The sequence below is a fragment of the Sprattus sprattus genome, assembly GCF_963457725.1.
Source record: "Sprattus sprattus genome assembly, chromosome: 3".
NCBI lineage: Eukaryota > Metazoa > Chordata > Actinopteri > Clupeiformes > Clupeidae > Sprattus > Sprattus sprattus.
In genome coordinates this window covers 11,457,397-11,484,789 of record NC_137922.1, presented here as the reverse complement: position 1 = coordinate 11,484,789, position 27,393 = coordinate 11,457,397, and the positions used below count along the sequence as shown (strand labels likewise).

The window sequence follows — 27,393 nt, the reverse complement described above, 5'->3', positions numbered from 1 at the left end:
CGCCACACGAAGCGCAGGAGAGGGCGGTCTTCGGGGAGCAGACGAACTTGGTGGAACATGCCCTTTATGTCTCCACTTATGGCAACTTCGTGTTCCCTGAATCTGAGGAGGACTCCCAGCAGTGATGCCCCAAGAGTAGGCCCAGGTAAGAGGTAGTCATTCAGGTTGTGCCCTCGATATTGGAGTGAACAGTTGAACACTAGGCGGTGTTTGCCATTATGGCTAACTAGGTGGCGGGGGTTGTACCATACCTCATCTCCCTTGTTCAGCTCTGATGGGTCCAGCTTGACAACTGACCCGGCCTGAATCAACTTCTCCATCTCTGCACGGTACACTTTGGCCTTTTTAGGGTCTCTCTGGAGTCTTCTCTCAAGCTAGACATGACGGCGTCGGGGGTAGCTTGGAGGCGTGGCATATTTCTGCGGTGCAGTAGTGGAGTGGCATAGCGCATTATGCCGTCAACCTCCACACGGGTGGTTTTGTCTTCTAGGAGGCTGAAGGCTAAGTTGTCTTCCTGTGAGCGTGTCACCACTTTGCTGCTCCTAAGGGGTATAACATCAGTCTGCCAGAGTTTCTCTACATGTTTCATTAGCTCGCTCACCTGAGTTGGGATTGAGGTCAACAGACACTGCTGTGGGCTGATAACTCGGCAGATGACACTGGAGGGGCCCTGTAGCGTCCAGCCCAGCATGGTGTTGATGGCAGCAGGGCCGCTGGGAGGTCCTTGACGCACAGGCTCAGTGGGAGTGACGAGGTGTGGGTGGTCACTGCCTATGAGCAGCAGTGGTTTGATCTTCTTGAACTGCTGGAGGGGTAGCCCGTACAGATGCTTATACTTCTTCTTGAGTGATTCTACCGGGTAAGTATGATCAGCGTGGTCGATGCAAGCTGTTGTGAAGGCGTTGGTGATGCGATAGCGGGTCTTTGGCCAAGCTTTGGTTGAGATGAGGAAGGAGACACAGTTGCCCTGGAGGGTTTGTGTGTCCTGCCTGATGGTGCGTAAAGACAGGCTTTCTGGTGTGCCTTGAAGGCCTAATTTCTGAGCGGCGGTCGGCAGCAGCATCGTTCTCTCTGACCCGTCGTCCAGTACTGCATATGTATCGAGGGTGCAGCTGCCATGGTGCAGGGACACTGGAACGACTTTGAGGAGGGTTCGGCTGCCCTCTGTTGGTCGATCGAGGTAATACACCATGGTTGACGCCTCACCTATATCTTGAGTCACCACTGCCTGTGTTGTTCCGTTCTGCTGCCCCGTGTTGACATCATGTAGGACTTGTAAATGGCGACCGTTGCACAGCCTGCAGGTCTTCTTCAGATTGCACTGTGGTGTGAGCGAGCACAGCGCCAGCATCTTTTGTTGGTCTTTATCCACTCCGTCAGCTGGTCTTTGTTGAGTTTACTTATGGCTACACACTGGCTTAGGTGGTGTTCACGGTTATCACAGAAGGCACACTAAGGTGAAGGCTTAACATTAGCGGGGGAGCTACTGGGAGGTTCAATTTGTCTAGGTGTGATCTCTGATCCATGCAGCACAAAGACGGGACATTTTCCGAATTGCTTGTGAGGCTTCGGGCTATTCTGGTCGTCTTTGGCTGCTGTGGAGGATAGCTGACCGTCGAAATCCTGGCACCAGGACTCGTACTTCAGCCATTCAGCTAGGTCGTTGAGGGTGTAGGTATTGCCTGACCAACTGAACATGCACCTGCGGAACTCCGCTCGCTGCTCGGGGGGGTAACTTGCTGAGCAGGCGAGCAACATGGGAACCGCACTGCAGCTCCACTTCTCCATCAGCGCCAAGTGTCTTTAGCATACCCACCAGTGCCTGGATCTGAAGAGAGAATCTCTCGAAGGCAGCCACATCTCCACGCTTGATGTCGGATAAGTCCATTACTGTGGAGATTCGCTTCAGTGCTAACTGGTGTGGCTGGCCGAACTTCTCATTCAGCCCCATCATGGTGTCGGTAAACGGTGTCTGGGAGTGGAGGTAAGCGTCTGCAATCAGTTTGGCCTCTTCCAGCTTCAGATGGTCTGTAAGCACTTGATACTTGAACAGTTCTGAGCTGTCAGGGGGTAACAAGTTCTGTAGGGCAATCTTGAGGTGAGCAAACTCACCAGGATCTCGATGTGAGAGATGGGGAATAGTTGGACGAGGGCCACGGTACGCTGTGTCCAAGCTGGTGCTCTGATAATACGGCCTTGAGTACATGGACATCGGCCTTGGCATGAAGAGAGGGTGCTGAGGAGGTTTTTGGCGGCGTGCCGGTGGGTTTGCTGGAACTTCATATGGCGTAGAGGTGAACCTGGGTGGTGCCGGAGACACACTGGACCAGGCAGGCGGCTGTAGCCGGGTAGCCGCAGGGGCATAAATGGGGTGGCTAGCCCTGGTGGGTCTCCGGGCTGAGGCTGCTGGCAGCAGCTGGTCTGGTGATGACTGGTTCTGCCTGCCTGCGAAGGTCTCATCTTTCATGACTTGCAGTTCACTCATAAGTCTGTCAAGGCGTTCAATCACAGGTTGGTTGCTGGTCGCCTGTACTTCGTACAGCGGCGGTGGCGGTGGGGGCCAGTCATCGTCCTCGTCGATGTTCACTGGGTTCAGGTGGTTGTCGGACGCATCTTGTGACTGTTGGAAGCTGAGTGCAGTGCTGACTAGCTGTTGCATGTCAGGGCGGACTGCTTTCAATTCTTCTAGGTCGGCTGACATACGCTGACGAGACTGCTGAAGCAGGCGCCGCTCACGCTGGATCTCCTCTAACTCTGTTCTGAAGACTGTGCCTTGCTGGGTTTCATGGCGCGGGCCATAACTGAGGGTAAGATAATCATGTGACCTCTGTTCTCCTCTGTCTTGGCGTAGCTGGTGGGCTAGCTGTACCTCTTGGACATGCAGCCGACGTTTGGGTGCGTAGCATGCATCGCTTTCGTGGAGGGCAGTATCCCAGTTCAGCAGCGGGCGTATTGGAGTAGAATACTGAGAGGTGAGGGTGGTCTTCTCGGCCGCTCCCTTCATGTGAATCATCTGTTCCTTTTCGTATCCGCGCCAATGAGACCCAAGGCCATGGAGATTTACCTCATAGTCTTCAAAGCGAAGTGGGGGGCGTCTGGTGCGTGCACCCTGGGCTTCAAACCCTTGAAGATCCATCTTGATCTAGATTGAGTGCGATGTATATCCGGCTCGAAGGACCATTAATGTGGGTGAGGGTTAATAGAGGGTAAAGCGGTATGGGTTGGGGTAGGACTGTATTTGTATTGTTCGAATGTATAATCACACACAATCATGAGTGTCGGCCATAACACTACTTCACGGCCAGGATGTTCAGGGCAGAGGAGGTGCAGGTAGGATATGAATTACTCAGGAGACAAGATCTGAGGCAATCAATCTGTATTGAAAGCTTAGGAATATCAGGAGTATAAGAATCCTCTAACAGAGATCTTCCGTGTGTACAACAACCAGTGTGGAAATATATGAAAACATATAAGGTGTAACGAGCGTGTGGTTCTGAAGTACACTACGTAGCCCTCGCGCACATGTCAACGCTGACATTTTAACTTAACAGGCTAATTTAACAAGCTAACATAAACATCATTCACACATAAATGCTAGCATTCCTTCACTCATTCAACACTAACAAACAATGATAAACAATGACTTCTCTAAACATATAACATTGCTTATTAAAGGAAATTAACATGACATTAGAACACTTACAACTTTCATAGACGCACACGTCGAACTTAATGTTTGTCGTTCTTATCACATAAGAGGCACGCATTTGCTGTCTCAACGCGACACGGTAAATAAAACAATGTGAGAGCATGATGCCGGTGCTGCCCATGTCAAACTAAGAGTCCCCAATCGCGAAAAGGATAAACAATGTGTTAAATGGAACATAAACCCAGGGCCTTTTTTACACCTTGTATGGAAAAGCTTGGGGAGAAAACTAGAGACAGAGGATAGAGATAAAAACACCATCAGGGTGGTGAGAAAGTCAACAAAAAGGAGCAATGCAGTTCTGGGATGTTATTAGAGGCACAATCTCCAACCCAGGTGGCTGTGAAACACACTGTGAGAAGGTGAAATACTCCCTTCTCACCTAGGCACCAAAATGGAGGTTGACTCATATTTCTCTAAGAGAAGCAGGAGAGACTTGGACTTCCCCCACTTCAACGGTTGGGTCCATTTGGCTTGATTGACCCAATTAAGGCAGGCTATTAAAAGTGTGCCTCAATCCTAGCCAGGGAGAAGCATTGGAGAAGCATGGAACTATTTGAGAAAACACTTACCTGCTGTGAGGAAGTGTTACACTGTGTAGGTGTAATTGGCACCAGCCTCACGGGAGTACCAAAATATGTAGATAGCATACCTTGGCTTGTGAGGAGGCGCCGGGTAAATATGGGTGCAATTGTGTGTAAATTGTGATACCGTTTTCGTTAGGGCAACCAAGACAAGTTGGTACTATCCTGACAGCACCAATATTCTGGTAATCTCATACGATTGGATAGGCATCAACCATTCAACACAAAGACAGATCAATTAAGATGAACACCTAGGGGGCGCCACACAAAGGGTAGTGTCCTCCACAGAAGTCACAATAAAGATTATCCACAAATCAGGGTCATTAAATATATTAAACTATCAATTTGGAAATTTGTAGTTATTAATTTAATTATTTATTTAAAGTTACCTTTTTAATAGCAAGGTTGAAGGTGTGTTTTTAAAAGGACACATTTTTAAAAGGAATCTTAAACAATTAAGGCTATCATAAAGCTTTGCCATATCCCTTGGATAACATTAGATGAGGCAGTGACCTAAAGTACTGCTCCAAATTATGCAAGACCTATTTGGAGAAGAAGTAATGGATCTCAACTCTGAGCTGTTGTGGGGAAAGCTTTACTGAATGGTATGAAATAAATATCCATACAGCCAATCCCTCGTAGGAGGTATATCAGACGGCACAACGTGAATTTTCTATACCTCAAAAACTGGCAATTGCTACAAATGGAGGATTCTTTGATGAAAGAAGTTATCACAAATGATTTTGCTCTATTGTGTATATGTTTATTGATTAATTGATTAATGTACCCACATACAAACAGTAGGCATAAGTAATGTAACCTATTAAATCATTAACATTTTCTTGTGCTGTTAATTTGTACGGTCATGTCCACATTTTTCAGCACATTTAAAAATTAAAAATAAATGAAAACATTTTAATGTTACATTTTCAAATTAGCATTAATTTATTAAAAGAATAAATGAACTAAACAAACTACTGTAATCATAGTTTTAACAATAATTTCATCAGTTTGGTCAAACTGAACATGAGCATTAGACCTTATCACTTGACAGAATCTGACAAGGTTCAAAGTACATTCTGCACATCACTAAGGGAACCCCTTCCGGCCCCGAGGGCAACTCCTAGTTTTTCCCAAAAGACCCGGGGGTCCTGTCTCGCTTTGGGCCAGCTGAGGTATGTGCACTTCTTCACGAGGCTCCTCATCCTGTAGTATGGGGACAGCCGATAGGTTGGAATGTCCTCCAGGAACACCAGGATCAGAACATCCTTTTTCTCATCGAATAGACGAAAGCTGGCCACCTGCACTTCCCTGGAGCACCACTCACTCTCCAAGTAGTGTTGGCTGATGATGCAGATAGTCTTGCGGCTACCATAGATGCCATCCACGATATTGTCCACGATGGGCTTTCCTGGTTGGAAGTCCCGGTGGTGCAGACATATTCTCCATCCCTGTTCCCCTCTAGTTTGGGAAGCAATTCACTAGTAACCCACAGTTCATCATGTGTGTTGTAGGAAACAAAAGCATCATACTGGAAACCACATGACTTCCTTGACCCCTGCCTTTTATAGTCATAGAGAAATGCCAACAAGAGATAATAGGCATAAATGATTTGCCTGTGTAGAAAGTGATAGATGAGAGAGATGAACAAAGTCAGAAGCACAAGTAAAGTGCTGGATATGTAACAAAAAAATTCTGTATCTCGTGAGTTACATGACTGTACATCCAGATTTAAAAGTTTATTTTCTATCAAATTGGGAGGACTATTACATTCATATTTATTAGCTGCAAGTACTTGTGTAACGTTACCCTCCTCCACCCATTTGATGAACCAAGCGTTACTGCAGTCACAGGTGAAGGTGTTTCCTTGCATATCGAGTAGCCTTAATCCAGGGAGGGACTGGATAATTGAGTGATTGATAGATGCAAGTTGGTTATTGCTGACCTGCAAATAGTAGAGGTGGTGTAGGTTTGCTTGCACAAGAAAATCTAAAGTTTTCAGGTGGGTTTCTTTCAAATAGAGCTTATAGAGTTTTCGCAGAGGCAGGAATATATCAGGAGAAAGAGCTGTGAGGTCATTTCCACCCAATTCTAGAAGGGTGATCTGGGTGTTATCCTTGAACAAGTCTATATGTAAAGTCTTAACCCCAAGATTCTGAGCAAAAAAATGATTTAAATTAGTCAAATTCCATAAAAAATTTGAGGGCAAGAAACACTGAATTTGATGATGAGGCTGAGATGAAACTGAAAGCTCTTGAAGATATTTTAAATTAGCAAAAGGAGCTTTCCTAAAAAAATCTTTTTTCAGTATGTGATTGTTCTGTAAACTCAGTTGTGATAGATTTGAAAGTCCTGAAAAGACATCTGGTGTGAGTGATTCATCTGTTATTTTGTTAAACTGCAAGACTAGTACTCTCAAGCTACTTAATGCATAAAAAGTCCCGTTATCAATTACTTTTATTTTATTGTCATTTAAAAGCAAAGTAGTGAGTGATTTTAAACCACTGAAGTCATCAGTATTAAGGGAAGCTAAGGAGTTTGCGCTTAGTTCCAGAAGTTCCAACTTTGCAGGACCATTTTTGAAAGCTCCTCCTAAAGAACTAATGTGGTTTGTTCCTAAGTATAGTTTTTTCAGATTTATCAGGTCTTTAAAAACACAGTCCTTCACCATATTAATTTTGTTTCCATAGAGGTGAAGAGTTATGAGATGGTTAAGATTTCTAAAGGCAGAACAATCCAATTTTTCAATTTGATTGAATACAAAATTTAACCTCTCCAACATAGATAGATTTCGTATTATATCTGGAATGTGTGAAAAATTATTATAGCCCAGTTGTAAATAAGTAAGATATTTTAGTGATGCAAAGACATTTTCCAGATTGGAAAGACTATTATCGTTAAGATTCAATACCTTAACTTGAAAGCATTTCTCTAACCCTGTTCCTGTTAAGCTTCTAATACTGTTATTTCTAAAAGTAAGTTCTGTGAGTGTCGGAATCAGACAAGTGCTACTTATGAGGGATTTTGCATGGTGCACAGCATTCAGTGTTAGCTGGGCCAGTGACTTATTGAATGCTTGCAGTATGACATTGGATTCCACTGCTGAGACATTGACACCAGACATATCAAGCCTCTTTACATTCCTAAAGAAATCTGTTTTCAGAACTTCCCATTTTATTCCATCATTTGAAAAAGAGAATGACAGATCGACTGCCTCAAGGTGGGGGAAAATATCTGCACTAATCCTGAAAATGTTTATAGGATTGTGAGCTAAATTCAACACTTGAAGTCTGAGGGGTACATTTGAAATATCAGTCGACTGAAAAATTGAAATGTTGTTATGTGCGATATGGATTGCGTTGAGAGTTTTTATCCTGAAAACGGGTTGCATTGATTTCACGTCTCTCAGCTTATTGCCAGACAGTTTCACACACTCAAGGTGATGGAAGACAGAAAATGATGAATTTTCAATTGTCGAAATGAAGTTCTTCTCCAGGAGGAGCACTTTTAGATTGGTCAGGCCGTGGAAGAATTCATTTGTGATTACCATCAAACGGTTTTCACTCAGGCCTAATTCTGTTAAGGAAATCAAGTCTCTGAAAGCTCCTTTCTCCACACAAGAGATTACGTTGTGAGAGATGTTTAAGGTTCCTAAATGTGCAAGATTTTGGAAATCCCCGTTCTTTATCACTGAGATGTTATTGTGGGAGATGTCTATATCAGTTACGTCGAGTGGAAGTTTTTGTGGCACCTGCTTTAGATTTTTTTTGTAGCAGAACATTTTTACATGACCTCTGAATTGCTTTGGGTCATGTACCATGCAGTCCCCATATGTGAATCCAGTCACGTGACTAACACAAATCACAGTGTAGAGAGTAATGCAGAGAGGAGCAGTGAACCATCTGTGCACAGTGGTATCCATGGTGATGGCCTTTATCTTCAGTCCTCTTGTTGGGGTTGAAAGCCTCAATCAGATCAGAAGACTTCCATCCAGTGGCACTATATGACTGTGCCAGTGTTAACTAGATCCAGGCAGCGATCAATCTAGTGAGTCTGTAATGAAAATGACAAGTATTATTAAATAGTGAATATTATGAAATAATACATATTAGGTGAAAATCCCTTTATGCATTTTATTAAATATAAATTAAATACATTTCATTTTAACAAAAGATTCTCATTCAAACAGGTGTTAAAAAATGTTTAATTTCTGAAAAGAAATCTCAAAATAGTCACCTATACAAAGCAAGCTTTGACACATTTAGTTACAAAATGTTATACATTTAGCTTAGTCTTTCCATTGGACTTGATATCAAATGATCACATTTATTGAAATAAGGATAAGTTCTAAATCTTAATCAATAACAAATAACATCAGTTCAAAAATATAGAAAATCTATAACAAATAACATCAGTTCAGAAAAAGAGAAAATAAAAGTGCAAAGTTGTCAATCCTTGCCTCAAATGGGTTGAGTTCCAAAAAATAAACAAAAAGGGCCTATACTATGAAATTGTGTTATCAATAGGCCAATCTTAAAATCCCCCTTGTACGTTTGGATAAAAGCGTCTGCTAAATGTAATGTAATGTAAAATTGTCAGACTTAGGCCTATTGAAATTTTCAATTTTCTTTTAGGTTGATTTTTTGGTGGATCAGATGTGTTTCTCGCCACTAGTGCTGAATCGCCAACATTTGTATTTCATGTCAGAAATGTATGAAACGTCAATATTAGCCTATCGCCGACTACAATTTCATGCTCCGGGAAAGTTTTTTTTTTTAAATTTCCCCGCTGCAATAAATACGCCGACATCAATCAAAATGTTCGCACTATGGTTCCAGGCCACATTTTCATCCCGGACTCCCATCTAATGTTAATACAGTGTTGTATAATGGTCCGGCTCCTATAATGTATAATGGAGCAACACGTACTGTAGGCTACAGGGTGGATATGGTAGAGCGAGAGAGGGAGAGAGAGAGAACGGTGATGCACACGAATAGATCAGATGTAGCGACTGGAACACAGTTATGTTGCTGTAACGTTGAACTCTGTGCAACCAGTTTGGAGAATTATTCCTCTGGCCAAATCAAGTTGCCATTCATTTGCTCATTAACCGCAGACGGAAGGGAAAGGGAGATAACCCTGGAGTTTAGAACACTTCAGCCCTGGAGCGGTAAACAAAAGTATCCACTGTAATCTCTGACTACGACTAGCAGGAAAGGGTAAAAACAGGCTTATTAATACAATGCAATACTTTATAGGCTAATGAATACAATATTTCTTTGTTTGAGTGTCGTTGTTTAGAGCGATGGGGGTGTATGATCGTTATTGTCTAGGAAGGCGTTGCAACGGGAAAATCTCATCGCGTCCATTCGCTCCCCACCTGTTACGTCTCCGCGCCCCTAACTTTGAGAAACGCGGTGCTAAGGATATCATATCAGACTATTTATTATATGTGATACACCTTTAAATTCATATTTTACAATAGAAAAGAATAATAAATAATCTCCTATAGTGTATATTCACATTCACTTTCTACTCTCCAAAATCTGTTCCACAAAATACAAATCCATGCATCTTTTCCTCAGCATACAAACTATGTAATTTTAATTTCTCAGTGTCAGATCTCAGTTTTAAAAGCAGAGGAGGCAATTCATGCAACAAGTTAATTCTCTAATCCATGTCAAGACTAGGCTAAAATTCTATCAGGGTAAGGGAGTAACTAGTTACGTTAACTTAAATTACCAAATATGTACTTAATTTACGGTTACTAATTAAAAGTAATCAAATGTTAGAAGTAACAGTACTTTGATGAAGTAATAATAAAAAATGAAACCTATAACATTTCAAAAGTAGCCTTCTTAACCCTGGCTAAAATACTTTTGGTTTGTTTGGTTGTTGTTTAGTTCTTTGATGATGGAAGCTATAACTTCCCTTTTGTACCCATCATATTCAGCTTTGTGTTTTCCAGCACAATTTCACAACATGAATGTTCTTTTGTTATGGCTGTTGCCATCCCTGTTTTCCCATTGAAATGAATGGTCAAACATTTGCCTATTGTGACATTTACCACTCTGCCATGGTTATATGGGTCTTTGGCCCGAGCTAGCCAGGGGTAAGGCATCTCATTTTTTATATCTTAAAACTAGTCAGACTTTATTTTTGTGAAACTTGCAATACACCAATCTCTGAGCAAAATTAAGACTGGTCTAACACTACAAACTACCTTTGTGAAACAGGCCCGTTTAAGACATGACTGGTAAATACTTGTTGTTGTTACATTAAGTATAAATGTTACATTGATATGAGAATAATGTTTCATTGCATACATACCACTGGTGCTTTTCAGGTCTATGTTGGAAAATGTTGGTTTTCCTTCCAGGCAGTGTAAGAAATGATTAACCTCACTCTTCTGTGCTGGATTGAGAAGTCTGATACTCTCCCTCAATGAGACACAAGTCTTTAGATGTCTAAAGGGGTACTGAGTCTTAGATGATGCACTACCTGAATAAATGGAAGGAGTCAAATTCACCACACAAGGTTTTTTGGAATACCAGCAAAAACACAAGACCCATGAATGCAGTGGCGGTCCGTGCATTTCACAACTAGGCCTTCAGCGATGTCCTACACGATGTTAAACTGAGTGAATCCACCTCCTAATACCATCATTACGACGCCATAGCTCTCGAACCAGTATATTTTATACAGAAAGGCAGTATAAGTGAGCATTGCATCACCTTAACATAGTCGAGTACAACAGACTTTATTAATATTTCCGGAGCATTTCAAATCAATACACTCGTATTAACAATACATTAAGAGTAGTAAACTCTAAGTTATATGATCGCTTGGATATTACTGTCACAACTTAAAAATAAAAGGCGATTTTCAGGGATTAGTCTACAAAGTTTACTAAGTCCACCAAAAGTATCCTATGTGACTCAATGTGAGCTTTAACAAGTTTAACAAGTAACATCGCATTGTCCCACCTGCAAGGCAGTTTCATTAAACTTCCCATCCTCACGATATCCAGTTTTTCTTGAAAGTTCCGTCTTGAAAATGGCGTTGTAATTGTATCAAAAACTGGAATTATCAAGTTTGTGTAAACTAATTTATTTGAGTTGGTTAATGAAATTATATTTAGTCTTACCAATAGAAGAATAAGCATTGAAACCGATGTACGTCGTTTTAGCCAGCTAACCTGAGCACTGAAGCACTGCACCGGTCTGCCTCAGTATCCAATCAAAGGACGTTTACGTGTCACGTTCAACGCGAGGAAAGAAATCTTCCGGGCCTTCTAGAAGGCCCAATGTCGCCAACTCGAAATCTGATTGGTTGTCACAACTGTCTGTTTCAGTTCATTCAACTTAAATGAACTGAAACAGCCAGTTGTGATAACCAATCAGATGTACACGGGCCTTCAATGTGAATTCTGAAGGCCTCAGGGAAGATTTCTGTTCTCGGGGAAGATTTCAAGGAGCGTGGCAACACATGATAGCGGAAATATGATTGGATGAAAGCTCTAACATAAATGAACAACGCTGGAAGCATGAAATGAAGATAATGGACTATGGGGAATCATTTAATACATATTTATGAAAAGAAAATATTAAAATTACATGTATTTTATTACATTTATTTTCTGATGATGTTTAGGCCAGCAAAGAAGGCCTTGAAGGCCCTGACGGACCACCACTGCATGAATGTGACAGAATGTGCCTATGGATTGAATTAGGGAAGTGTTCTGTATGTTTTTGCCTCCATGTTTGTGGAAATGAGCCCTGAGAACCAGAATCAAACTGAAGTTTTCATTTCAGTTCATCTAAGTACTTCTGTATTGTTCTTTCAACTGTACTGTTCACAGAGCACAATAGGATGCTTCGCCTTAGACAAATGTCACAAGCATGTGTTACTTTCCCCAAAATAGCACAAGTCATACTTTTAGAGTGACAACTTTTAAAAGCGGATTAACTTATTGATTGAGTTATTGACTCATTGATTGATTTATACTCAAACAATTTAATGATTCTTTTCATTTACACAATGTACAACATGACTGATTTTATGAATTTTCACAGAGCCCCTCTAATGTATCATGAGACGCCTTCCACCGCAGGAACTTTGTCTTTTGGTTTTCCATTGCAGGAACCAGACGTGCAGGTTGGCACAGCCTATTGATTTTGCTCTTCAATCGCGACGTCAAGTCCGAGCACAACTAAATAACAATGTTTCTCCAGTGGCAGCACTGACATTGGAGAGTTAAAGACAATTTCTAGATGATGTTAAGAATACCCCAAGGCCGGGATGGCAGTTGAATTTTGCAGTAAAGTTGCACTCAACACAAATACTCAATTAAATGGCTTCATGTCAGCTATAATTACTTGATAAATTAAGAGATATCAGCCCCACTGTTGATTAATTACAACTTTCTTGCTTCTATTCAGTGACGGTAACCTTATCAAGCCAATTCTGTAAGCTAATTAATTTAGCTGTATTCACTGTGTTACTTCTAGTAAAAAAATGCTGGTTTTAAAAGTGTTGTCTTCCACTCTTTGCATTTAACCAGTAAGCATCAACCATCACTGCATGTGCCACCCAGCAGTTTTAGGGCCATACACAAGTACCAAACTCGGAGTAGGCACTCATTCATCCCCTAAAAACGGCCCTGAAAGAGGTCTTACTGTCAGGATTCACATGAGAGAACCCAAGAGCATGACACGAAAGGAAAAAGGGAACTGAATAATTCAACTTTTCTTATGAAATAAAAACAGGAACAAAACAAGGAAAGCAGAAAAGAGCACAGACCAACACAGAATCCAGAACAGGGGCAAGGAACGAACACAAAAAGGAACAAAAACGAACAAGCAATAAATCACAAAGGTCAACAGGGAGTCACAACAGACAAGCAGAAGCTTCAAACAAGCTGTGCACATGACAAACTGGGTACATGAACAGAACAAGCACATGAAACTACTTAGATGATCTAACAAGGACGCACAGACAGAGCCTGGTATGAATAGGAGGGAATTTAACAATGACAGGAAGTTGACCAAACAAGGTGAGGGGCGGAGCAAAAAACACGGAAAACAAAACAAAGGCACATGTCAAAACAAACACAGAGCACATGGAACAAAATGGCCACCAAAGTCGCTAACATAGGAAGTCCCGGCTGGAACCCTGACAAGGGCAGTTGCTGCGGTCGAAACACGCACATGGGCGCCACCCCATAATGGCCTACTAATTCCTGCAGTGGAAAACCACCTAGAGACAGATTTTAGCGTGTTCTCTTCGACAGTGTAGATAACTCATTGGTTACGTAACATAACATAAACATTTCGGATGCCTGTTGCTGCTATTGTGGAAATTTAACAATAGTGAAATAAAATATTCATCATGGAAAACAACATTTAACATATCCATTCTTGTTGGAGGCATTCATTTGAGTCCTTCTAAACATATCTGTAGAAAAAAAGGATCTCAGGGGAATTGTTACATGTGGAGAGCATAGCCAGTGATTCAATCAACAATATATAATTCCAAATCATTTGTATCATCTTCTTTTTCCAAGATGAGATCTGATGTATACAAACTAACCTTTTAAACATGAACTTCATTGCCCATCCAAATTTGTCTCTCACAGTGCTGGCGGCAACTTCCGGGATACTGGTAAACAACCATCAATAAATACTTGAACACATGTTTTGCCTTGAAGGTTCAGAGGACATTCTGAGTTAATTTCCTCAAAATCGGTTCTGGTTCTGTGGGCAACTCTCAGTGTCTTTTAGAGGGCCCTCTTTTGGCCAGCAGAGGTGTGTGTGTTTCTGCATCAGGCTCCTCATCCTGTTGTATGGGATCAAAAATTGGGACTGGAAGTCAGGATCTGCTTTGAAACTGTGTTTTATTCAGTGACTGAATCTGGGCAATGATAAAAAAAAAACATTCACACATTTGCTTAACTAAGACTTTTACAGAATAAGAAGACAATTTGGCAGAGACTCTCAAAATGCTTAGAAATGGTACATTTATAGGAGAGAATTGTTTCTCTGTATTTTGTATTGGAAATGGTTTCAATTCTTTCACGTGCACTTATACAATATCAGTTATATACATGCAATGATGTATGTGTGTGTCTGTGTGTGTGTGTGAAGATGAATTTATTTAAAGTCAAGTTCTGTCATAAACTGTTCTGTTCTTGTTCCTCGGACCTCCAGCTTGTACCCCGGATAGCTGAATAAATGCTCTCAGGGGAACAGAGGAACGAGGAGAGAGAAGCAAAAAAGAAAGGAGCATCCTTTAATTCAATTGGAAAGTAAAACGGTGGTGGAAGGTGGAAATTGGTAAATGGAAATTTCCATCCCCTTCTTCACATCTCTCAGTCTACAATTGAATAGAGGTTTATGAACGAGCGGTTTATAAGTCAAATCAAGACAATATTTTCATGTGTCATCGTCATCAATAAAGGCTACTAACTTTAATTAAACAAAGAATAGGCTGTTATGTTGCCTACGGGACCGTGTTAAAATAATATACATTTAAAAAAATTGCAGATTTGAGAATTCTCCATGCTGTAGTGAATTTGAACAGCTGTAGAATGGTAGGCCTTCTATTGAGGTAAATATTGTCAGCAATTTCCACAGACTTCCACATGAAGTAGCTTAATTCAATCCAGAGTTTGTTTAAAATAATTGAAGCTTTTCCTTCTTAACATACTGTGAATAATATGTGCTTGTGTGCAACTATTTCTTTCTTTTGCATGATAATAACTTGTATTCTACTGTAAGCTACTCTATTTAGGTTGGAATTCATGTCATAACACATTTAGCCTAGTTTAAGGATTTAAATGGAGACCTCAGCAGTCGAGATGTTAGCATTTGGCATAGCCTAATAGACAAAAAGAATAGCCTATTATTGAGGCTACTAATTAATTAAATTTATCCTGTGTCAACCTTGGTACAAGTCTTTGCATCAAATGGTTATTTGTAAGCACTCCAATAAGAAGTACATAGGCTATAGTAGAATTAATGTTTTAATTGATCTTAACGTCCTTAGAGCAGAGGGAGGGGCTAGGATGTAAGTTGGGAAGGAAGGGAGCATTAACATATAATCGAAATGAGAATCATCCCTGGTCACTCTAATCCTCCCCAGTGGGCCAACTCTATTATACAGTATATGTTAAATATTAAATAACTAATGTAAAGCACTAGGTGGCGCCATATACCTTAAATCACATTACCAGTGTATGCCCAGTGAATTTGGGACATTTCAGCCTTCGTGGTCAAAGGGTCATAAGGACCGATTTTTTATTTGTTTTATGTATTGAGAAAATCTTATTATCGATAAACCCTTAAATGTTTATTTGTGGCAGTTGATAGTCTTTAGCTGTTTCTTTAGCGTTTGGTATGAAAGAAGCAGATAGGACTCACATTGCTTCAAAAAGTAATTTATTATCCCAATCAATGACCCCGATTCAGTACTGTATGGGAGAAATATAAATGTTTTGTACTCATATACAATGTGAACCTAATTTGCAAAAACACCAGATTCAGAAAGAGGCTTCATTAAAAAATAAAACATGTAGTCCTAACTGTTTACCAAATACATTCACGTGAATGCGGTGTTTTAATTTTTTTTTCCAAAGAAAAATTAAAATAGAAAATGTCCAAAAAGTTCTTATATAGAGTACATATGCAATGAGCATGGTAGGCTACATCGCTGTCATGAGCTCCTAAATAGGCTGAGAAGGTAAGTCTGGGGTTTATGGGGTGAAGAAGATGCAACAGACAGATGTAAAACAGACTTCGGGAATCAGCTCCTTGTCACCTTTCAGGTCAAGTCAGGGCAGTCAAAGTCCTACTGTCTGTAGTACAGTCAGATCCTATTACAAATTATTTGGTACAGTGTATAGGCTACCTGAAGTTTTAAGAGGTGCATGTATTATTTATTTATTATATTTTCGTCATGATCCACGTGAAGGTGTTGTCAGTCAACTCTCAATTTAGTAAGCCTAGTCCCTAAACCTCACATACAAGCTGGCCCACACCCAGTGTCTAGACCAGTGGCTTGTTATTTTTTCGCTTCTTTGTAACTTTATTCGCTTTGAATGATCATCCGTATTAACCAAACAGATAACAATGTCGCAGAGGGGCGCGCTCACACCCCTTCTCATCTATCAATTGAACCACGCCTCGCTCTGACTCCCATGATGACGGCCATATTGGTTGCCTCACAAGCTCTCCTTTCGTAGATAATGACAAGTTGGGTCTTCTTCAGTCTGGTCTTTGCCGTTATCACAGTGTGGAGGCGTACGACAGTGGTAGTTCAACAGATATTGTAGCCTACTGACGGTTTCTTTTTCTGAATAAGAAGTCACTTCAATAACGGTGGATCTAGGGAATTTGCATATCTGTTATAACACGCAGTCCTTCCTCCGAGGTGAGTTTTGCCCGTTGTACTTGTACCTTTCAGGTGGCTTCTCAAGCTTTTCGGCTTCAGTGGGATATGTCTGGTGTTAGGTACTTAGCTAACGTTATTATTTGAGTTAGCAGTTTTTTCATTGAGACACTTCGCATTGCGTCCTCTTTGCGATTAGCCTTTATACAGTAGTGTAAATGCCTGTTTAATCTCATGGTTGAATAACTAAATCGTATTAACATAGGAGGGTTAGCATACCGAACGTTAACGTTAGTTTCCAATAAGCGGGACTGCATGTGCGGTAGCGTCACGTTTCAATGAAAAAAAATAAGCGGTAGCAGGCTAATTTGTGGTTCGCTAAGTAGCTGCATTTTTAAAAAGTCCGTTTATTTTTCGACGCAATGTTTACGCTTTACTACAACTTGTTGTCAGGGGTTGTTAATACATGTGGTGCTGCTTACTTTGTCTTTGTGAAATTATAAAAAGGCAAAATAACCTACCCGCTTAGCGTAGACAGAGTGCGTCAAGATAAAGTTTGCGGAATTCCATGTGGCTAGTTTTGAGCAACGTTACATGCATATCAACACTGTTAGCTTGTTATCTCACATAAATATAGATATAATATAAATGTAGTAAGGTAACAAGTCACCAACAACACACATTAAAACTATGGATAACGTCGGTTGTTATGGAATTTAGTGGTCAGCCTTGGAATATTTAAGGGGCAGTTAGTTAAACTCGTAAATTAAACCTTATAACTCATTATTTCATTACACCATAGACGATGATAGCCGATTGGTAATTAGAGATGCGTTAAACTAGACGTGGAGCAGAAAAGCCTGCAAAGTGAACATGTTGGTTGTCTCACGTTTGGAGAAACGTTATTGTCCCAGCCTTGATGGGGAATGAATGGTCAGATGTAGCGGTGGGAACATGGAAGCATGGCCTTGCTGCTAACGTTACTGGTACTCTGATGTCGGTTCCTGCGGCAACTAACGTTACTTGATGTTACCCTATTAAGCTCACCTTTTGCTTCTTCAGCTATGATAAATAAGTTAATGCACTAATAAAACAGTGTAACTGAACTGATGTGTATTGAGCAAAACGTGGAGGTAGGGACTGCGGCTACTTTAGTCCGAGAGAGGTTTGTAACGCTAGCTACATCGCTTCATCTCTTAAGGGATGAGGTAGGACGGGTCGCTGGTATCAAGCAACCGGGACTTAATGATTTAACATGAACCTACCTTAAATTAAATAGTTTCTTGTATTCTTGCAGACTCAATGGCAAATCACATTGGATCGTTTAATATTTTAACATGTATGGGATAGGCCTACTAGCATTCGTTGACTGAGAACGTCAGGTTATACAAATTGTATTCATGTACTGTAGGTCACTGTAATCACTTGTATGCAGAAACCTAGTCAAATATTTTTTGAGCTCGTATAAGCGCACGCCACAGCACTTATTTGTGTTGGGGCACTGTTGACCCAGCATTTGCATTTAGCACGTAAACTGTGATGTTCCAGTAGCAACTGTAATGCTGGAACTGCGAGGTTTACCATTAACAGTAACGTTACTCGGGGGAAACGAGTTTGAGACTATTGCCAAAGTAACCTTTCGGTACGACTTATTGCCACAAACGCGTATTTAGAGGAATAAACGAAAGCAGCTTGGACAACCTCTGGTTCATAATATGCACAAGGCCTGCATATCGCTGTACCTATCTAAACAAGACTTATCTTACAGAGTCGATCTTTGTGTGACCAAATCATCGCATAAGATAGCCTAATGCTCAATGTCACCGCTGATGTGTATTTACTCCTTTGCAACACTAAAATAGTCACTGTAGACCTAGTGTCTTGGGGTCATGTCCTTCAAAAATAAATGCCTTAAATTGTTGGCTGCTTTCTTCATAAGCAAACTATATAACTCAAATTCACTAAGAGCTTCACTTCCACCAACTTGAAAGCCAGGTGAAAATTAGTTTTTTAGGAAGTAGCTACAGGTCAACTTCTACTTTTGGTTACCCTGTGCTCAAGAGTTGTTGATGGTGTGCAGTTGTATTAAAGTATCAAATTGGCAGGTGAAGGAAACACTGCTGATTGATTGTGTGTTCACATAACTGGCAGCAGGAGCAGTAGTTGGAACCCATAGGGTCAAACCCATGTGTCTTTTAAAGAGTCGGGTTACAGTTGTGCACTGAAGCATGACCAGTGTGCCAGTTCAGTTTAAAATCATGGCTCTTCCCAAGCAGTGTTGGGAAGCAGGACAAACCTGGATGTTTCTGATTGCTCATTCTGTCAATATTGAAGATGAAACTGGAGTTGTTGAGTTTTAAGTATTGTGTGGTAATCAACCATAATTCGAGTCCAAGTTCAAGAGTGTATCTTTCCTGCAGTACGCATATCTGCTATAGTTACTTGATACCTGGCTAATGGACCAGCCTCGGGTAGAGGCTTGGGCTAGCCCTACACCAGCACTACATTATAAATGTTTAATAATAATTACTCACAAAAAAATCATCTTACTTTGGGGATTCAATCCCATAATAATCTCATTAAAGATGCTTTTTCTTATTGGGTGTATATGTCTTTTGTGGTTAAGTCTTGATGTTAGTTATGTAGGATATGAACTTCTTCTGAAGACCATGAGTATGTTGTTAACCTGGCTACCTTGATGATGGCCCTCTCGCCTCTAAATCGTTCTGAAACTTTCTGTTTAATTTGTATCTAATCCTGAAAGGGCATTACCCTGTTATTTTCAGAAATAGAATTATGAACCAGTTGATGAAATATGTAATCTTTCTATGGCGGGGCCAAAATAACAATAATACTGTAGACGCTGTTAACATCATGAGCGTGTGTTCAGAGGTTCTTAAGATTGCTGCATTTCTATCCTTCTCTAGGCCTGCTACATTCAGCTTGTGCTATCCTGTGACACAAGACTAGGTCTTTCATTTCTGTGGATATAAGGGGACAGGAGGAGAGGAGGCAGAGATGCCAAAACCGGTAAGACCAAATGTCCCTGACTCTTATCATGAACATTTTGCCAATGCTTTTTTTACTTAATGTCTTGACAATCGTTTTGTGATTCAAAGTATTAGACTGGTTTGCTTCACATGGGAATTATCTGAGTGTTTACCCTTCAAAGCCAAACATCTCTCTCTCAAACACCTCAGTGCACACACACAAATACACCCACCCCCACACACACAAATACACACACCCCCACACACACAAATACACACAGGCTCTGTTTCCACTTTGTTTTAAAATGCATCTTGGGCGATCTGATCACAAGTGGACAGCTGAGACACATCGTCATTTACCTCTGTGCCTATCACGCGTCTCCAAGGTGTCCAGCTGACCACTTGTGTTCAGATTTTGTTACTGCCTACAGGGACTCCTCAGGACACGTTAGCATTTACACTACAAAAGATATGCAGTGAACCACTCTTGTTTGAGTGAATAGATCACAATGTGCCTTAGTGGTCATTTTGCGCTGCCCACTTGTGATCAGATCGCCCGAAATGCATTTTCCAGGTGGAAACGGGGCCACACAGATAATTGACGTCTACATGCACATTGGTTTCGGTAGCCGTACACTGCGCAATCCTTTACTCTTCTGATGCCTTGAAACCACTTTGACACAGGGGCTGTACAGGATTGGGTGTGCCTGTTACTTCCACATGAAATACTCACACTCTCGTGTCACCCACGACCAACAGATGTGCTTTGTTTGTAGTCTTTTGTTGCAATCAGTTAATGTACACACCGGTTTAGTCAGTGGCGTGTAAAGGCATTAAAATCAAATTTTCCTGAAAGGGGTTGAAACATTTATGGTAATGATTTTTTTTTGCCTGAAAGCCTTGAGGAAATGAACTCTCAAAGGTTAAACCAACACATTTGTAGCTATTAAAAATGGTGAGATAATGCTAAGATAAGGTAAGCCCTAGAGATAAGGGGTCTGAGAGTGCTGATAGTTGCTGATAACAAAGATTGCTATTGCCGTGTCTAATGATAACATGAACAGTTAAATGCGCCATTTTGCTCTTTGGGCTGAACGGAAGGCTGTGAAAGTTCCCCATGCCTGGTCATACATGCAACATCCTATTTTGTGTACTGGAATATTCTGTAAAAGAAAATGCTGATTTGCTCTCTTCTGAGGCTGATGATTAAAAGCATCTTGTCATTTTGTATTTGCCCATTAGAAGCCCATTGGCTAGTCACAACTCTTATGTGAAGTGCAGAAATACGATCCCAGCATCAGAGTGTGTTGATATTGGATACACTGTTTCTCATGGTTAATAATGGCTATGCACGTTATGATTGTTGTATTGATCATTTAATAGAAAGGTCTGTTTGCGTCTTCTCAACAATTGATGGTTCAGTGCAACGTTGACAAAACCAGAGGCCCATCCATTTGAAAATAATTTCAATGTGACCATTGTGTTGCCTTAATATTCTTAGCCAGCCATTTAAAAACCTAATCTTCAAAGGCAAAATGAAGACCCCAGTCCTCTTTGAAATAACCCATTTATCGTTTTGAAATGTCTACTCTTGAAGCAGCTATTGTGAATGGATAGCTGAAGGGAGTGATACTTTTGACCCTTTCAACTCTCTATCTGGCCAAGTTCATTTTCACTGAGAAATATATGGTCAAATGATTTTGCCAACAGGAACCCTTTGCCTTTATAGATCACATTTATACTTTGCAAAGTTAAATAGCTCATCTTAAAAGAGCCTTGATGGATGAGGAAGTTTCTTGTTGACTAGGATTGATTCTTCCTTCCCATAGATTAATAGGAAACCAATATCAACAAACCCTCTATCTGAAAGTTCTCATTACTGTTGTTTTTTTGTAACTCACACGCCGGAGAACCATTTTGAATACATTTTTTATTTTTATTTTTTAAAGACAAGGAATCCTCGGGATCTTCCATGTTGTTTTTTAGTCAAATGTGAGCATAGTGAAAGGTCAGTAGGCTTTGGTTCTGTAAAATGCAGAATATGCTCACTTTTACTTTAAACTTTATATGTTGTCCACCACTTTATAAGGCCGGTTGCACAAAAACACTGGATGGACTCGATTTTTTTGGGATCTGGCAAATGTTCACCTTTACATTGTGCAACAAGGTGAAGGATGTTTAAGCATTGAGTTGTCCATTGAAATCCTTTGCTTCCACAGAATGCTTATCTCTACACACATGTCGGTCTTGCAAGGAAATTACCGTTTAGGGCTCTGACTGCACAGTGTTTTGTCAGTTGTGTGACTTATGTGTCATATTGTAGTTCTGGCGTGAAATTAACTGCACACACTGTGTGTGTGTGTGTGTGTGTGTGTCTGTCGATTGTGACTATATTCTGTTGTGTTGCACAGACCTTTCAGTGGTTAGCGGTAGTTCGTACTCTGAAGGCATTGCTTTATTCAGTTGACAGCGGGACCGCCTGTCACTCTGCCGCCTGCTTCCTCTAGAACTGGCTGTGTGCGCGTGTCTGGGGGGGGGGGGGGTGAGGGCTCAGTATGACCCAAAGGCCCCCCACAGGAAGAGGCCCTACAGGCATCCTTGCGCGTGCCTGTTTTTGTTTGCACAGAAAGAGGTGGAGTGTGTATGTGGTCCTGTGTGTGAGACAGGGCCCCCTATAAACCCAAGGACTGCATCAACATCCTGTGGAAGGATGGAAGTAAGAGTGCGAGATTATGTGTGTGTGGAATTGGAAATGTAGTGTTTTAGCCTTTTTCAGTTATGTGTGCCCTGACATTGCGTAGTTAATGGTTTAAGTGTGCCTATATGAGTTTAAAGGACATTTAGAGGACTGTCATTCCTGTATAATTTCATAGCAGCAAGTGGAGTGGTGTTGGACCAATACAAAAGAATGCATGGGATGACATTGTAATTAAATGACTGTTGTGGAAGCTGTCACATATAGTGGGCGAGCTGCTCGGTGGTTGGGATCATCCATTTAGTAATTATTTCTATCATTCTGAGACTATTGTAAGTAGTCACCCCAACTGCCATTACAACTGTGTTGCTGAATATCTGCTTTAAGGATGTCAAATTTAACAGACAACAATAGTCAGTCAGTTTTGTGTGTGTGCGCAACAAGCATGTCTCAGACCATGAGTGTTTCTGTTTTTTCTTTTCAATGTTGTTCTGTCAGTGGACCAGTAGGCCTGAATATAGGAGGTATTTTTGGTTGCAACACACACTTGAAAGACAGAATGAAACAGAGGGGCTTCTTATATAGCCTTTTCAAGGTGGGAATGTTGCAACTTAATTAACTATTATTATATAATAGATGCATGGAATGGGGGGGGGGTGGTGTCATTGTTGTTCCACCTTTAAGCCAGCAGTGGAGGTTGTCAGAGAACCAGATCGACATCTGTGTAAAAGAGAGCTGGCATGAGGGGATAAGGGTGTAACACAGCCTAGCAGCTAACCAAAACGAAGCAAACCCACCATGTTGTCAGAAGACACAAATCCTCTTTGAAATAACCCATTTATCAAATCCAACATGATGCAAACCAACTAAGCTTGAGTCTGAACATGGACACTGCTTGCAAGAGCCTGCCGACACCGAGTTCACCCATCTTTTTATCTCCCTCTGTTTAGTTCAGTGTAAACAAGTGAAGACAGTATAATGAGGGGTCCTCTTAATGGCAGTACAGCGGGGTCTCTGTTTACAGGGGGCTAGAGAGAGGGAGAGATGGTTAATGAGCCAGATAGGGTGGCTGCCCTTAGTCCTGTTGGAGGATTAGGGTATATTGGGGGCAGGGATGGTCTGTCTGAGGTCTCCCAACAAAGCCCCTGTTAAACGGCTTACCAACAAACAGCTGCACATTTAATTAAGGAGTGTCTGTGAGGAGCAAAAACAAATACACTTGCAGATTCACAGATCTTTCTACTTAAAGTCTTGTATCTTGCCTGGAAACATAAATGGGGCCCTATGATTTCCATGAACGTCAATGGATTTGCGGAATTCGATAAGAAAATGGTAATCGCGGATGAATGTGTAATTGTGCGAACTTGACGTTTCCCAATAAAATGACGAGAGACACACATTTGATAGCATTACAGGCCACGTTTATGCCCACATAAGTGACACAGGCACGTCAAAGATGTTGTCAGAGAGCGCTAGCCAAAGTCAACAATACAACAACTTGGTAAATCTCATTATATCAACCTCCTACGTTCTGTGGTTTTAAAATAAAAAAAGTTCGATACGTTGATAGTGAACAAACACATCCCTATGCACTGTGAACAGATCAGGAAACATGGTCACTCGTTGTAGACTGACACAGGAGACTTACTTGATTTCATAAGGCCCTACATTAAGACGCAGATGTATATGTGCACACACACCTGACACCTCACCGTACATGACTCTAAACTAAATATACTTTGCCACTGGCTGCAAAGGTAAACTGCGCATGCACACGCAGTCGAGACTACTCCTTAGATAATATGACCAGTTGCGTTTTGGAACAAGGCCAAAGCCAGGAGGTCACCACAGGGTCCGGCAGGTCAGAGATCACACTAATTCTGTTCACTTACTTAACCTGTCCTACCCTCCAGTCTACACATGTTCATTCACCTTAACGCCATTTTCCTCTTCCCTACTTGCACATATCTGTCCACTTACTTAACCTGTCCTACCCTCCAGTCTACACATGTTCATTCACCTTAACTGCATTTTCCTCTTCCCTACTTGCACATATCTTGCATATTCTACCCTTTCTCTCCCTGAGGGATGTCGGGCAAACAGACTAAAATTATCCATGCCCCAGTCAAAGAATCTCAAGTAGAGTGGGAAATAGAGCAGGTATGCTACAGCTTTGCAAGACCCCTTAGTTCCAAAACTGTATGTTATTAACGGTATAATAGATGATCACACACATTTATTTTAAGCTCAGTGTAGTCAGATACACACACCTTCATCAACAAACACAAATACTCTGGTGCATACGTACACGTACGAGCGTACAAGCCTGTGCGTGTGCACACATAATATGCAATACCCCGGCACTCAAGCAGCACAACATTCTCTTGCATGAAGTTGTGCTCAACACATACTTAAAAAGCTCTCTTATACAAGAAAAACTCAATTGTGCAACTGTTAAGACACATACGCAGAAAGCACACTTGCCACACATTGCCACGCTAATCTCACTTAATCGTTTTGTTGTTTTTGTGGACCTTAATAGACTCTGGGTCACAACCAAGGCCATGTCAACAACAGTGTAGCGGATTTTTAGCTTTTTCAGATACTTCTTTGTTTCACAGATCCTGCTGGCTCACCGTGTCACTGGAAAGGGGAGCGTTTGAAAAGTGCAGATCTTGGCTTGTTCTCATATGCCTGTTTATTGGCCTCCCCTTCCCCCCACCTCTCTCCACACCTTGCCTTTTGGTGGAAGGAAGAGATTAAGGAAAGGAGAGCTTTTTTTCCCCTGCCGCACTCCATCAAGCCAATTCAGGAAGACGCTGGTGTTCTGCCCCGCCCCCAACATACACGTAAACAAACACATGCAGAAGAAATATAGTGGTGAAAGTCATTCATCTTTTACGTGTTTTAGCAAAACCTTAACAGTATGTTCTTGAGCTGCAAGAGGCACAGTAGTAAAATTATACATATTCCTGCACTTCACGTTGGTATTCACTGTATTGAAAGATCTCTCTCTCTCTCTCACACACACACACACACACACACACATGCGCACAAACACCCAAACTCTCACTGCACAGCTTAAAGGCCCACACATGGTGTGTTTACTTAGGCGTACGGCTACGCTCAGGATGAGGCATCTGCTGTCTGGGGTAAAGGTTAAATATAAGGGCAGTGAGGTCCTACGCAAAATGCACTGGGATTCATACAACCCACCAGTACCACTGTTACCAGCCTTTTGTAACATCTGTGTAAATGATAGCTTATTTGCGTACCGATGGGGATAAAAATAAAAAAAATCACAAAGGGAAGGGATCTGTGTGTGTGTCTTCTGTGCCTGTCATCCTACCGGATAAGACTTGGGCAGCTGGTCAGTGCCCCCTAGCCTTGGGGACACAGGAAATTGAGCCCTGCCAAGAAAAAGCTTGTCTGTCTTTTTGTCTGAAGTGTAGTGTCCGCATACCGTGATGAGGTACATTGTGATGTTCAAGTAGCCTTTTTAAGCATAGGCTTAAGCGTCACCTTATCTTAATCAAGTTTGTGGTCTTTGGCCTACTTTAAGGAGTAGAACTTATTTTGGCATCATTGAGGTGTTTGTGTTCAGTCTTTTTCACCTTTCCCCTCTGTTGTACAATGATGCTCTTAACTGTAATTGGTACTAGCTGGTACTAGCTGGTATTCTAAGGATGATCATTGCTGCATGTCGCAGTCTTACATTTGTTGTGTCGCCTCTAGATGCAATAGCACTTTTGTCTTAATGGTATGTTTGTTTTAGCTATCCACTCCCTTTTTGCTTCTTATGTGTTTATTTTGAGCTGCGCAAGTGTTGGTGAAACTGATCAGAAATGAATCTGGGATCCATGACCTCCTGTCTTGTTTAATATATGTTCTACCCAGTGTGTCTGTAAACTATTATGCATGGGGGGCAAGTCCATCAATAGGTGAACATGGACTAATCAAAAAAATGACTGTATAAAATATTTAACTGATGTACTTACAGAGCCTGATAGTGATATGTGATACATTTGGTCCACGAGGCCGCTCCTATATAGAGGATATAGAGGGGTGGGTACGTCTCTGTGTGTTGGTACATTGTGAGTGCAGACTCTGCTGTTTTATACCTGATGAGTGAAATCTCATAATTGTCCTATTCATTATTTCTATATTTGTTTACATGTCTTGGCTGGTTAGGCTACTGCGATTGACATGCTGTTTGTTTTAAATGAGGCCTACTTGAATGCTACATGCCAATGTTGTTTTTTGTAATGTTCAGATTTGTTTAATTAATAGAGTATGTTGAAGTACACAGGATTTATTGATTTGCTTTTGGTATCGAATTGGGAGTTGCAAATGGTGGAATTTCACCAGTTTTGGTATCAATTACAACATTTTCTAGTAGTTTAACATGCCTAACCTTTAGTAAGGCAATTGTGAAACACTCAAAACAAATCATAATCGAAAGCTAAGCAATAAATGAATTGATGTTTTGGTAACTGATACTTCAAGTGGACTAGACCTTTTTGTTCCAATAATTACATTAATATTAGAATTCCTCATAAATATTAGAACCATTTAGAGCTTCTTATTTAGCCCAAACGACAAGCAGAGATATGCAAAGTGTTTGTTTGTTTATTGTAACTGGACAAGTTATAATGCCAGGCACTCTCACGCCAGGCACTGTAACACCAGGTACACTACATTTATGCCATTACTGGAAAAGAACTAGCACCAGGCACACTACATTTATGCCATTACTGGAAAAATAAACCACCATTTGTTTGTAACATCAGTCACACTCCAAATCTCCACCACAGCAGAGATTTAGCACATTGCTAAAGACGAATTGACATTTTATTTTTTTCATGTCAAGTTAGCCTGATGGCTTGAAACTTGTTAGCTGTACAATAATGTTTGTCACAAAACCCTCCCAAGTTGTAACATCAGTCATGGCTCATTCACCCTCGTGATCTTGTGATGGCTTTAATGTTTCTTAGCGATCATCTAGATTGTGTCACATTTCAGATATTTTGA

The 27,393-nt window shown here is 41.1% G+C and overlaps 3 protein-coding genes across 3 annotated transcripts in view; 1 reads left to right on the top strand and 2 right to left on the bottom strand.

Annotated features, from left to right (window-relative positions):
- The window catches only part of tlr22 (toll-like receptor 22), a gene marked incomplete at both ends in the record, with an annotated part of 52,617 nt that extends 44,405 nt beyond the window's left edge, over positions 1 to 8,212 (bottom strand). The window contains one exon of the mRNA XM_080834331.1: positions 8,042 to 8,212. Coding sequence (XP_080690457.1) covers positions 8,042 to 8,212 — 171 coding nt within the window. The remainder of the gene's footprint in view (positions 1 to 8,041) is intronic.
- On the bottom strand, positions 5,358 to 6,163 carry LOC308362039 (toll-like receptor 13; the record flags this gene model as incomplete). Its single annotated transcript, XM_080834530.1, is given in 3 exon segments — positions 5,358 to 5,749; positions 5,752 to 5,985; positions 6,100 to 6,163. Coding segments are annotated over 3 exon segments (690 nt in total).
- An 8,309-nt stretch (positions 8,213 to 16,521) lies between the features above and the next one.
- Positions 16,522 to 27,393, top strand: part of LOC308362592 (radixin) — a 37,577-nt gene continuing 26,705 nt past the window's right edge. Inside the window, exons 1-2 of the mRNA XM_080835313.1 lie at positions 16,522 to 16,719; positions 19,605 to 19,707. Of these exons, the coding sequence (XP_080691439.1) occupies positions 19,696 to 19,707 (12 nt within the window). The 5' untranslated portion in view covers positions 16,522 to 16,719; positions 19,605 to 19,695. The remainder of the gene's footprint in view (positions 16,720 to 19,604; positions 19,708 to 27,393) is intronic.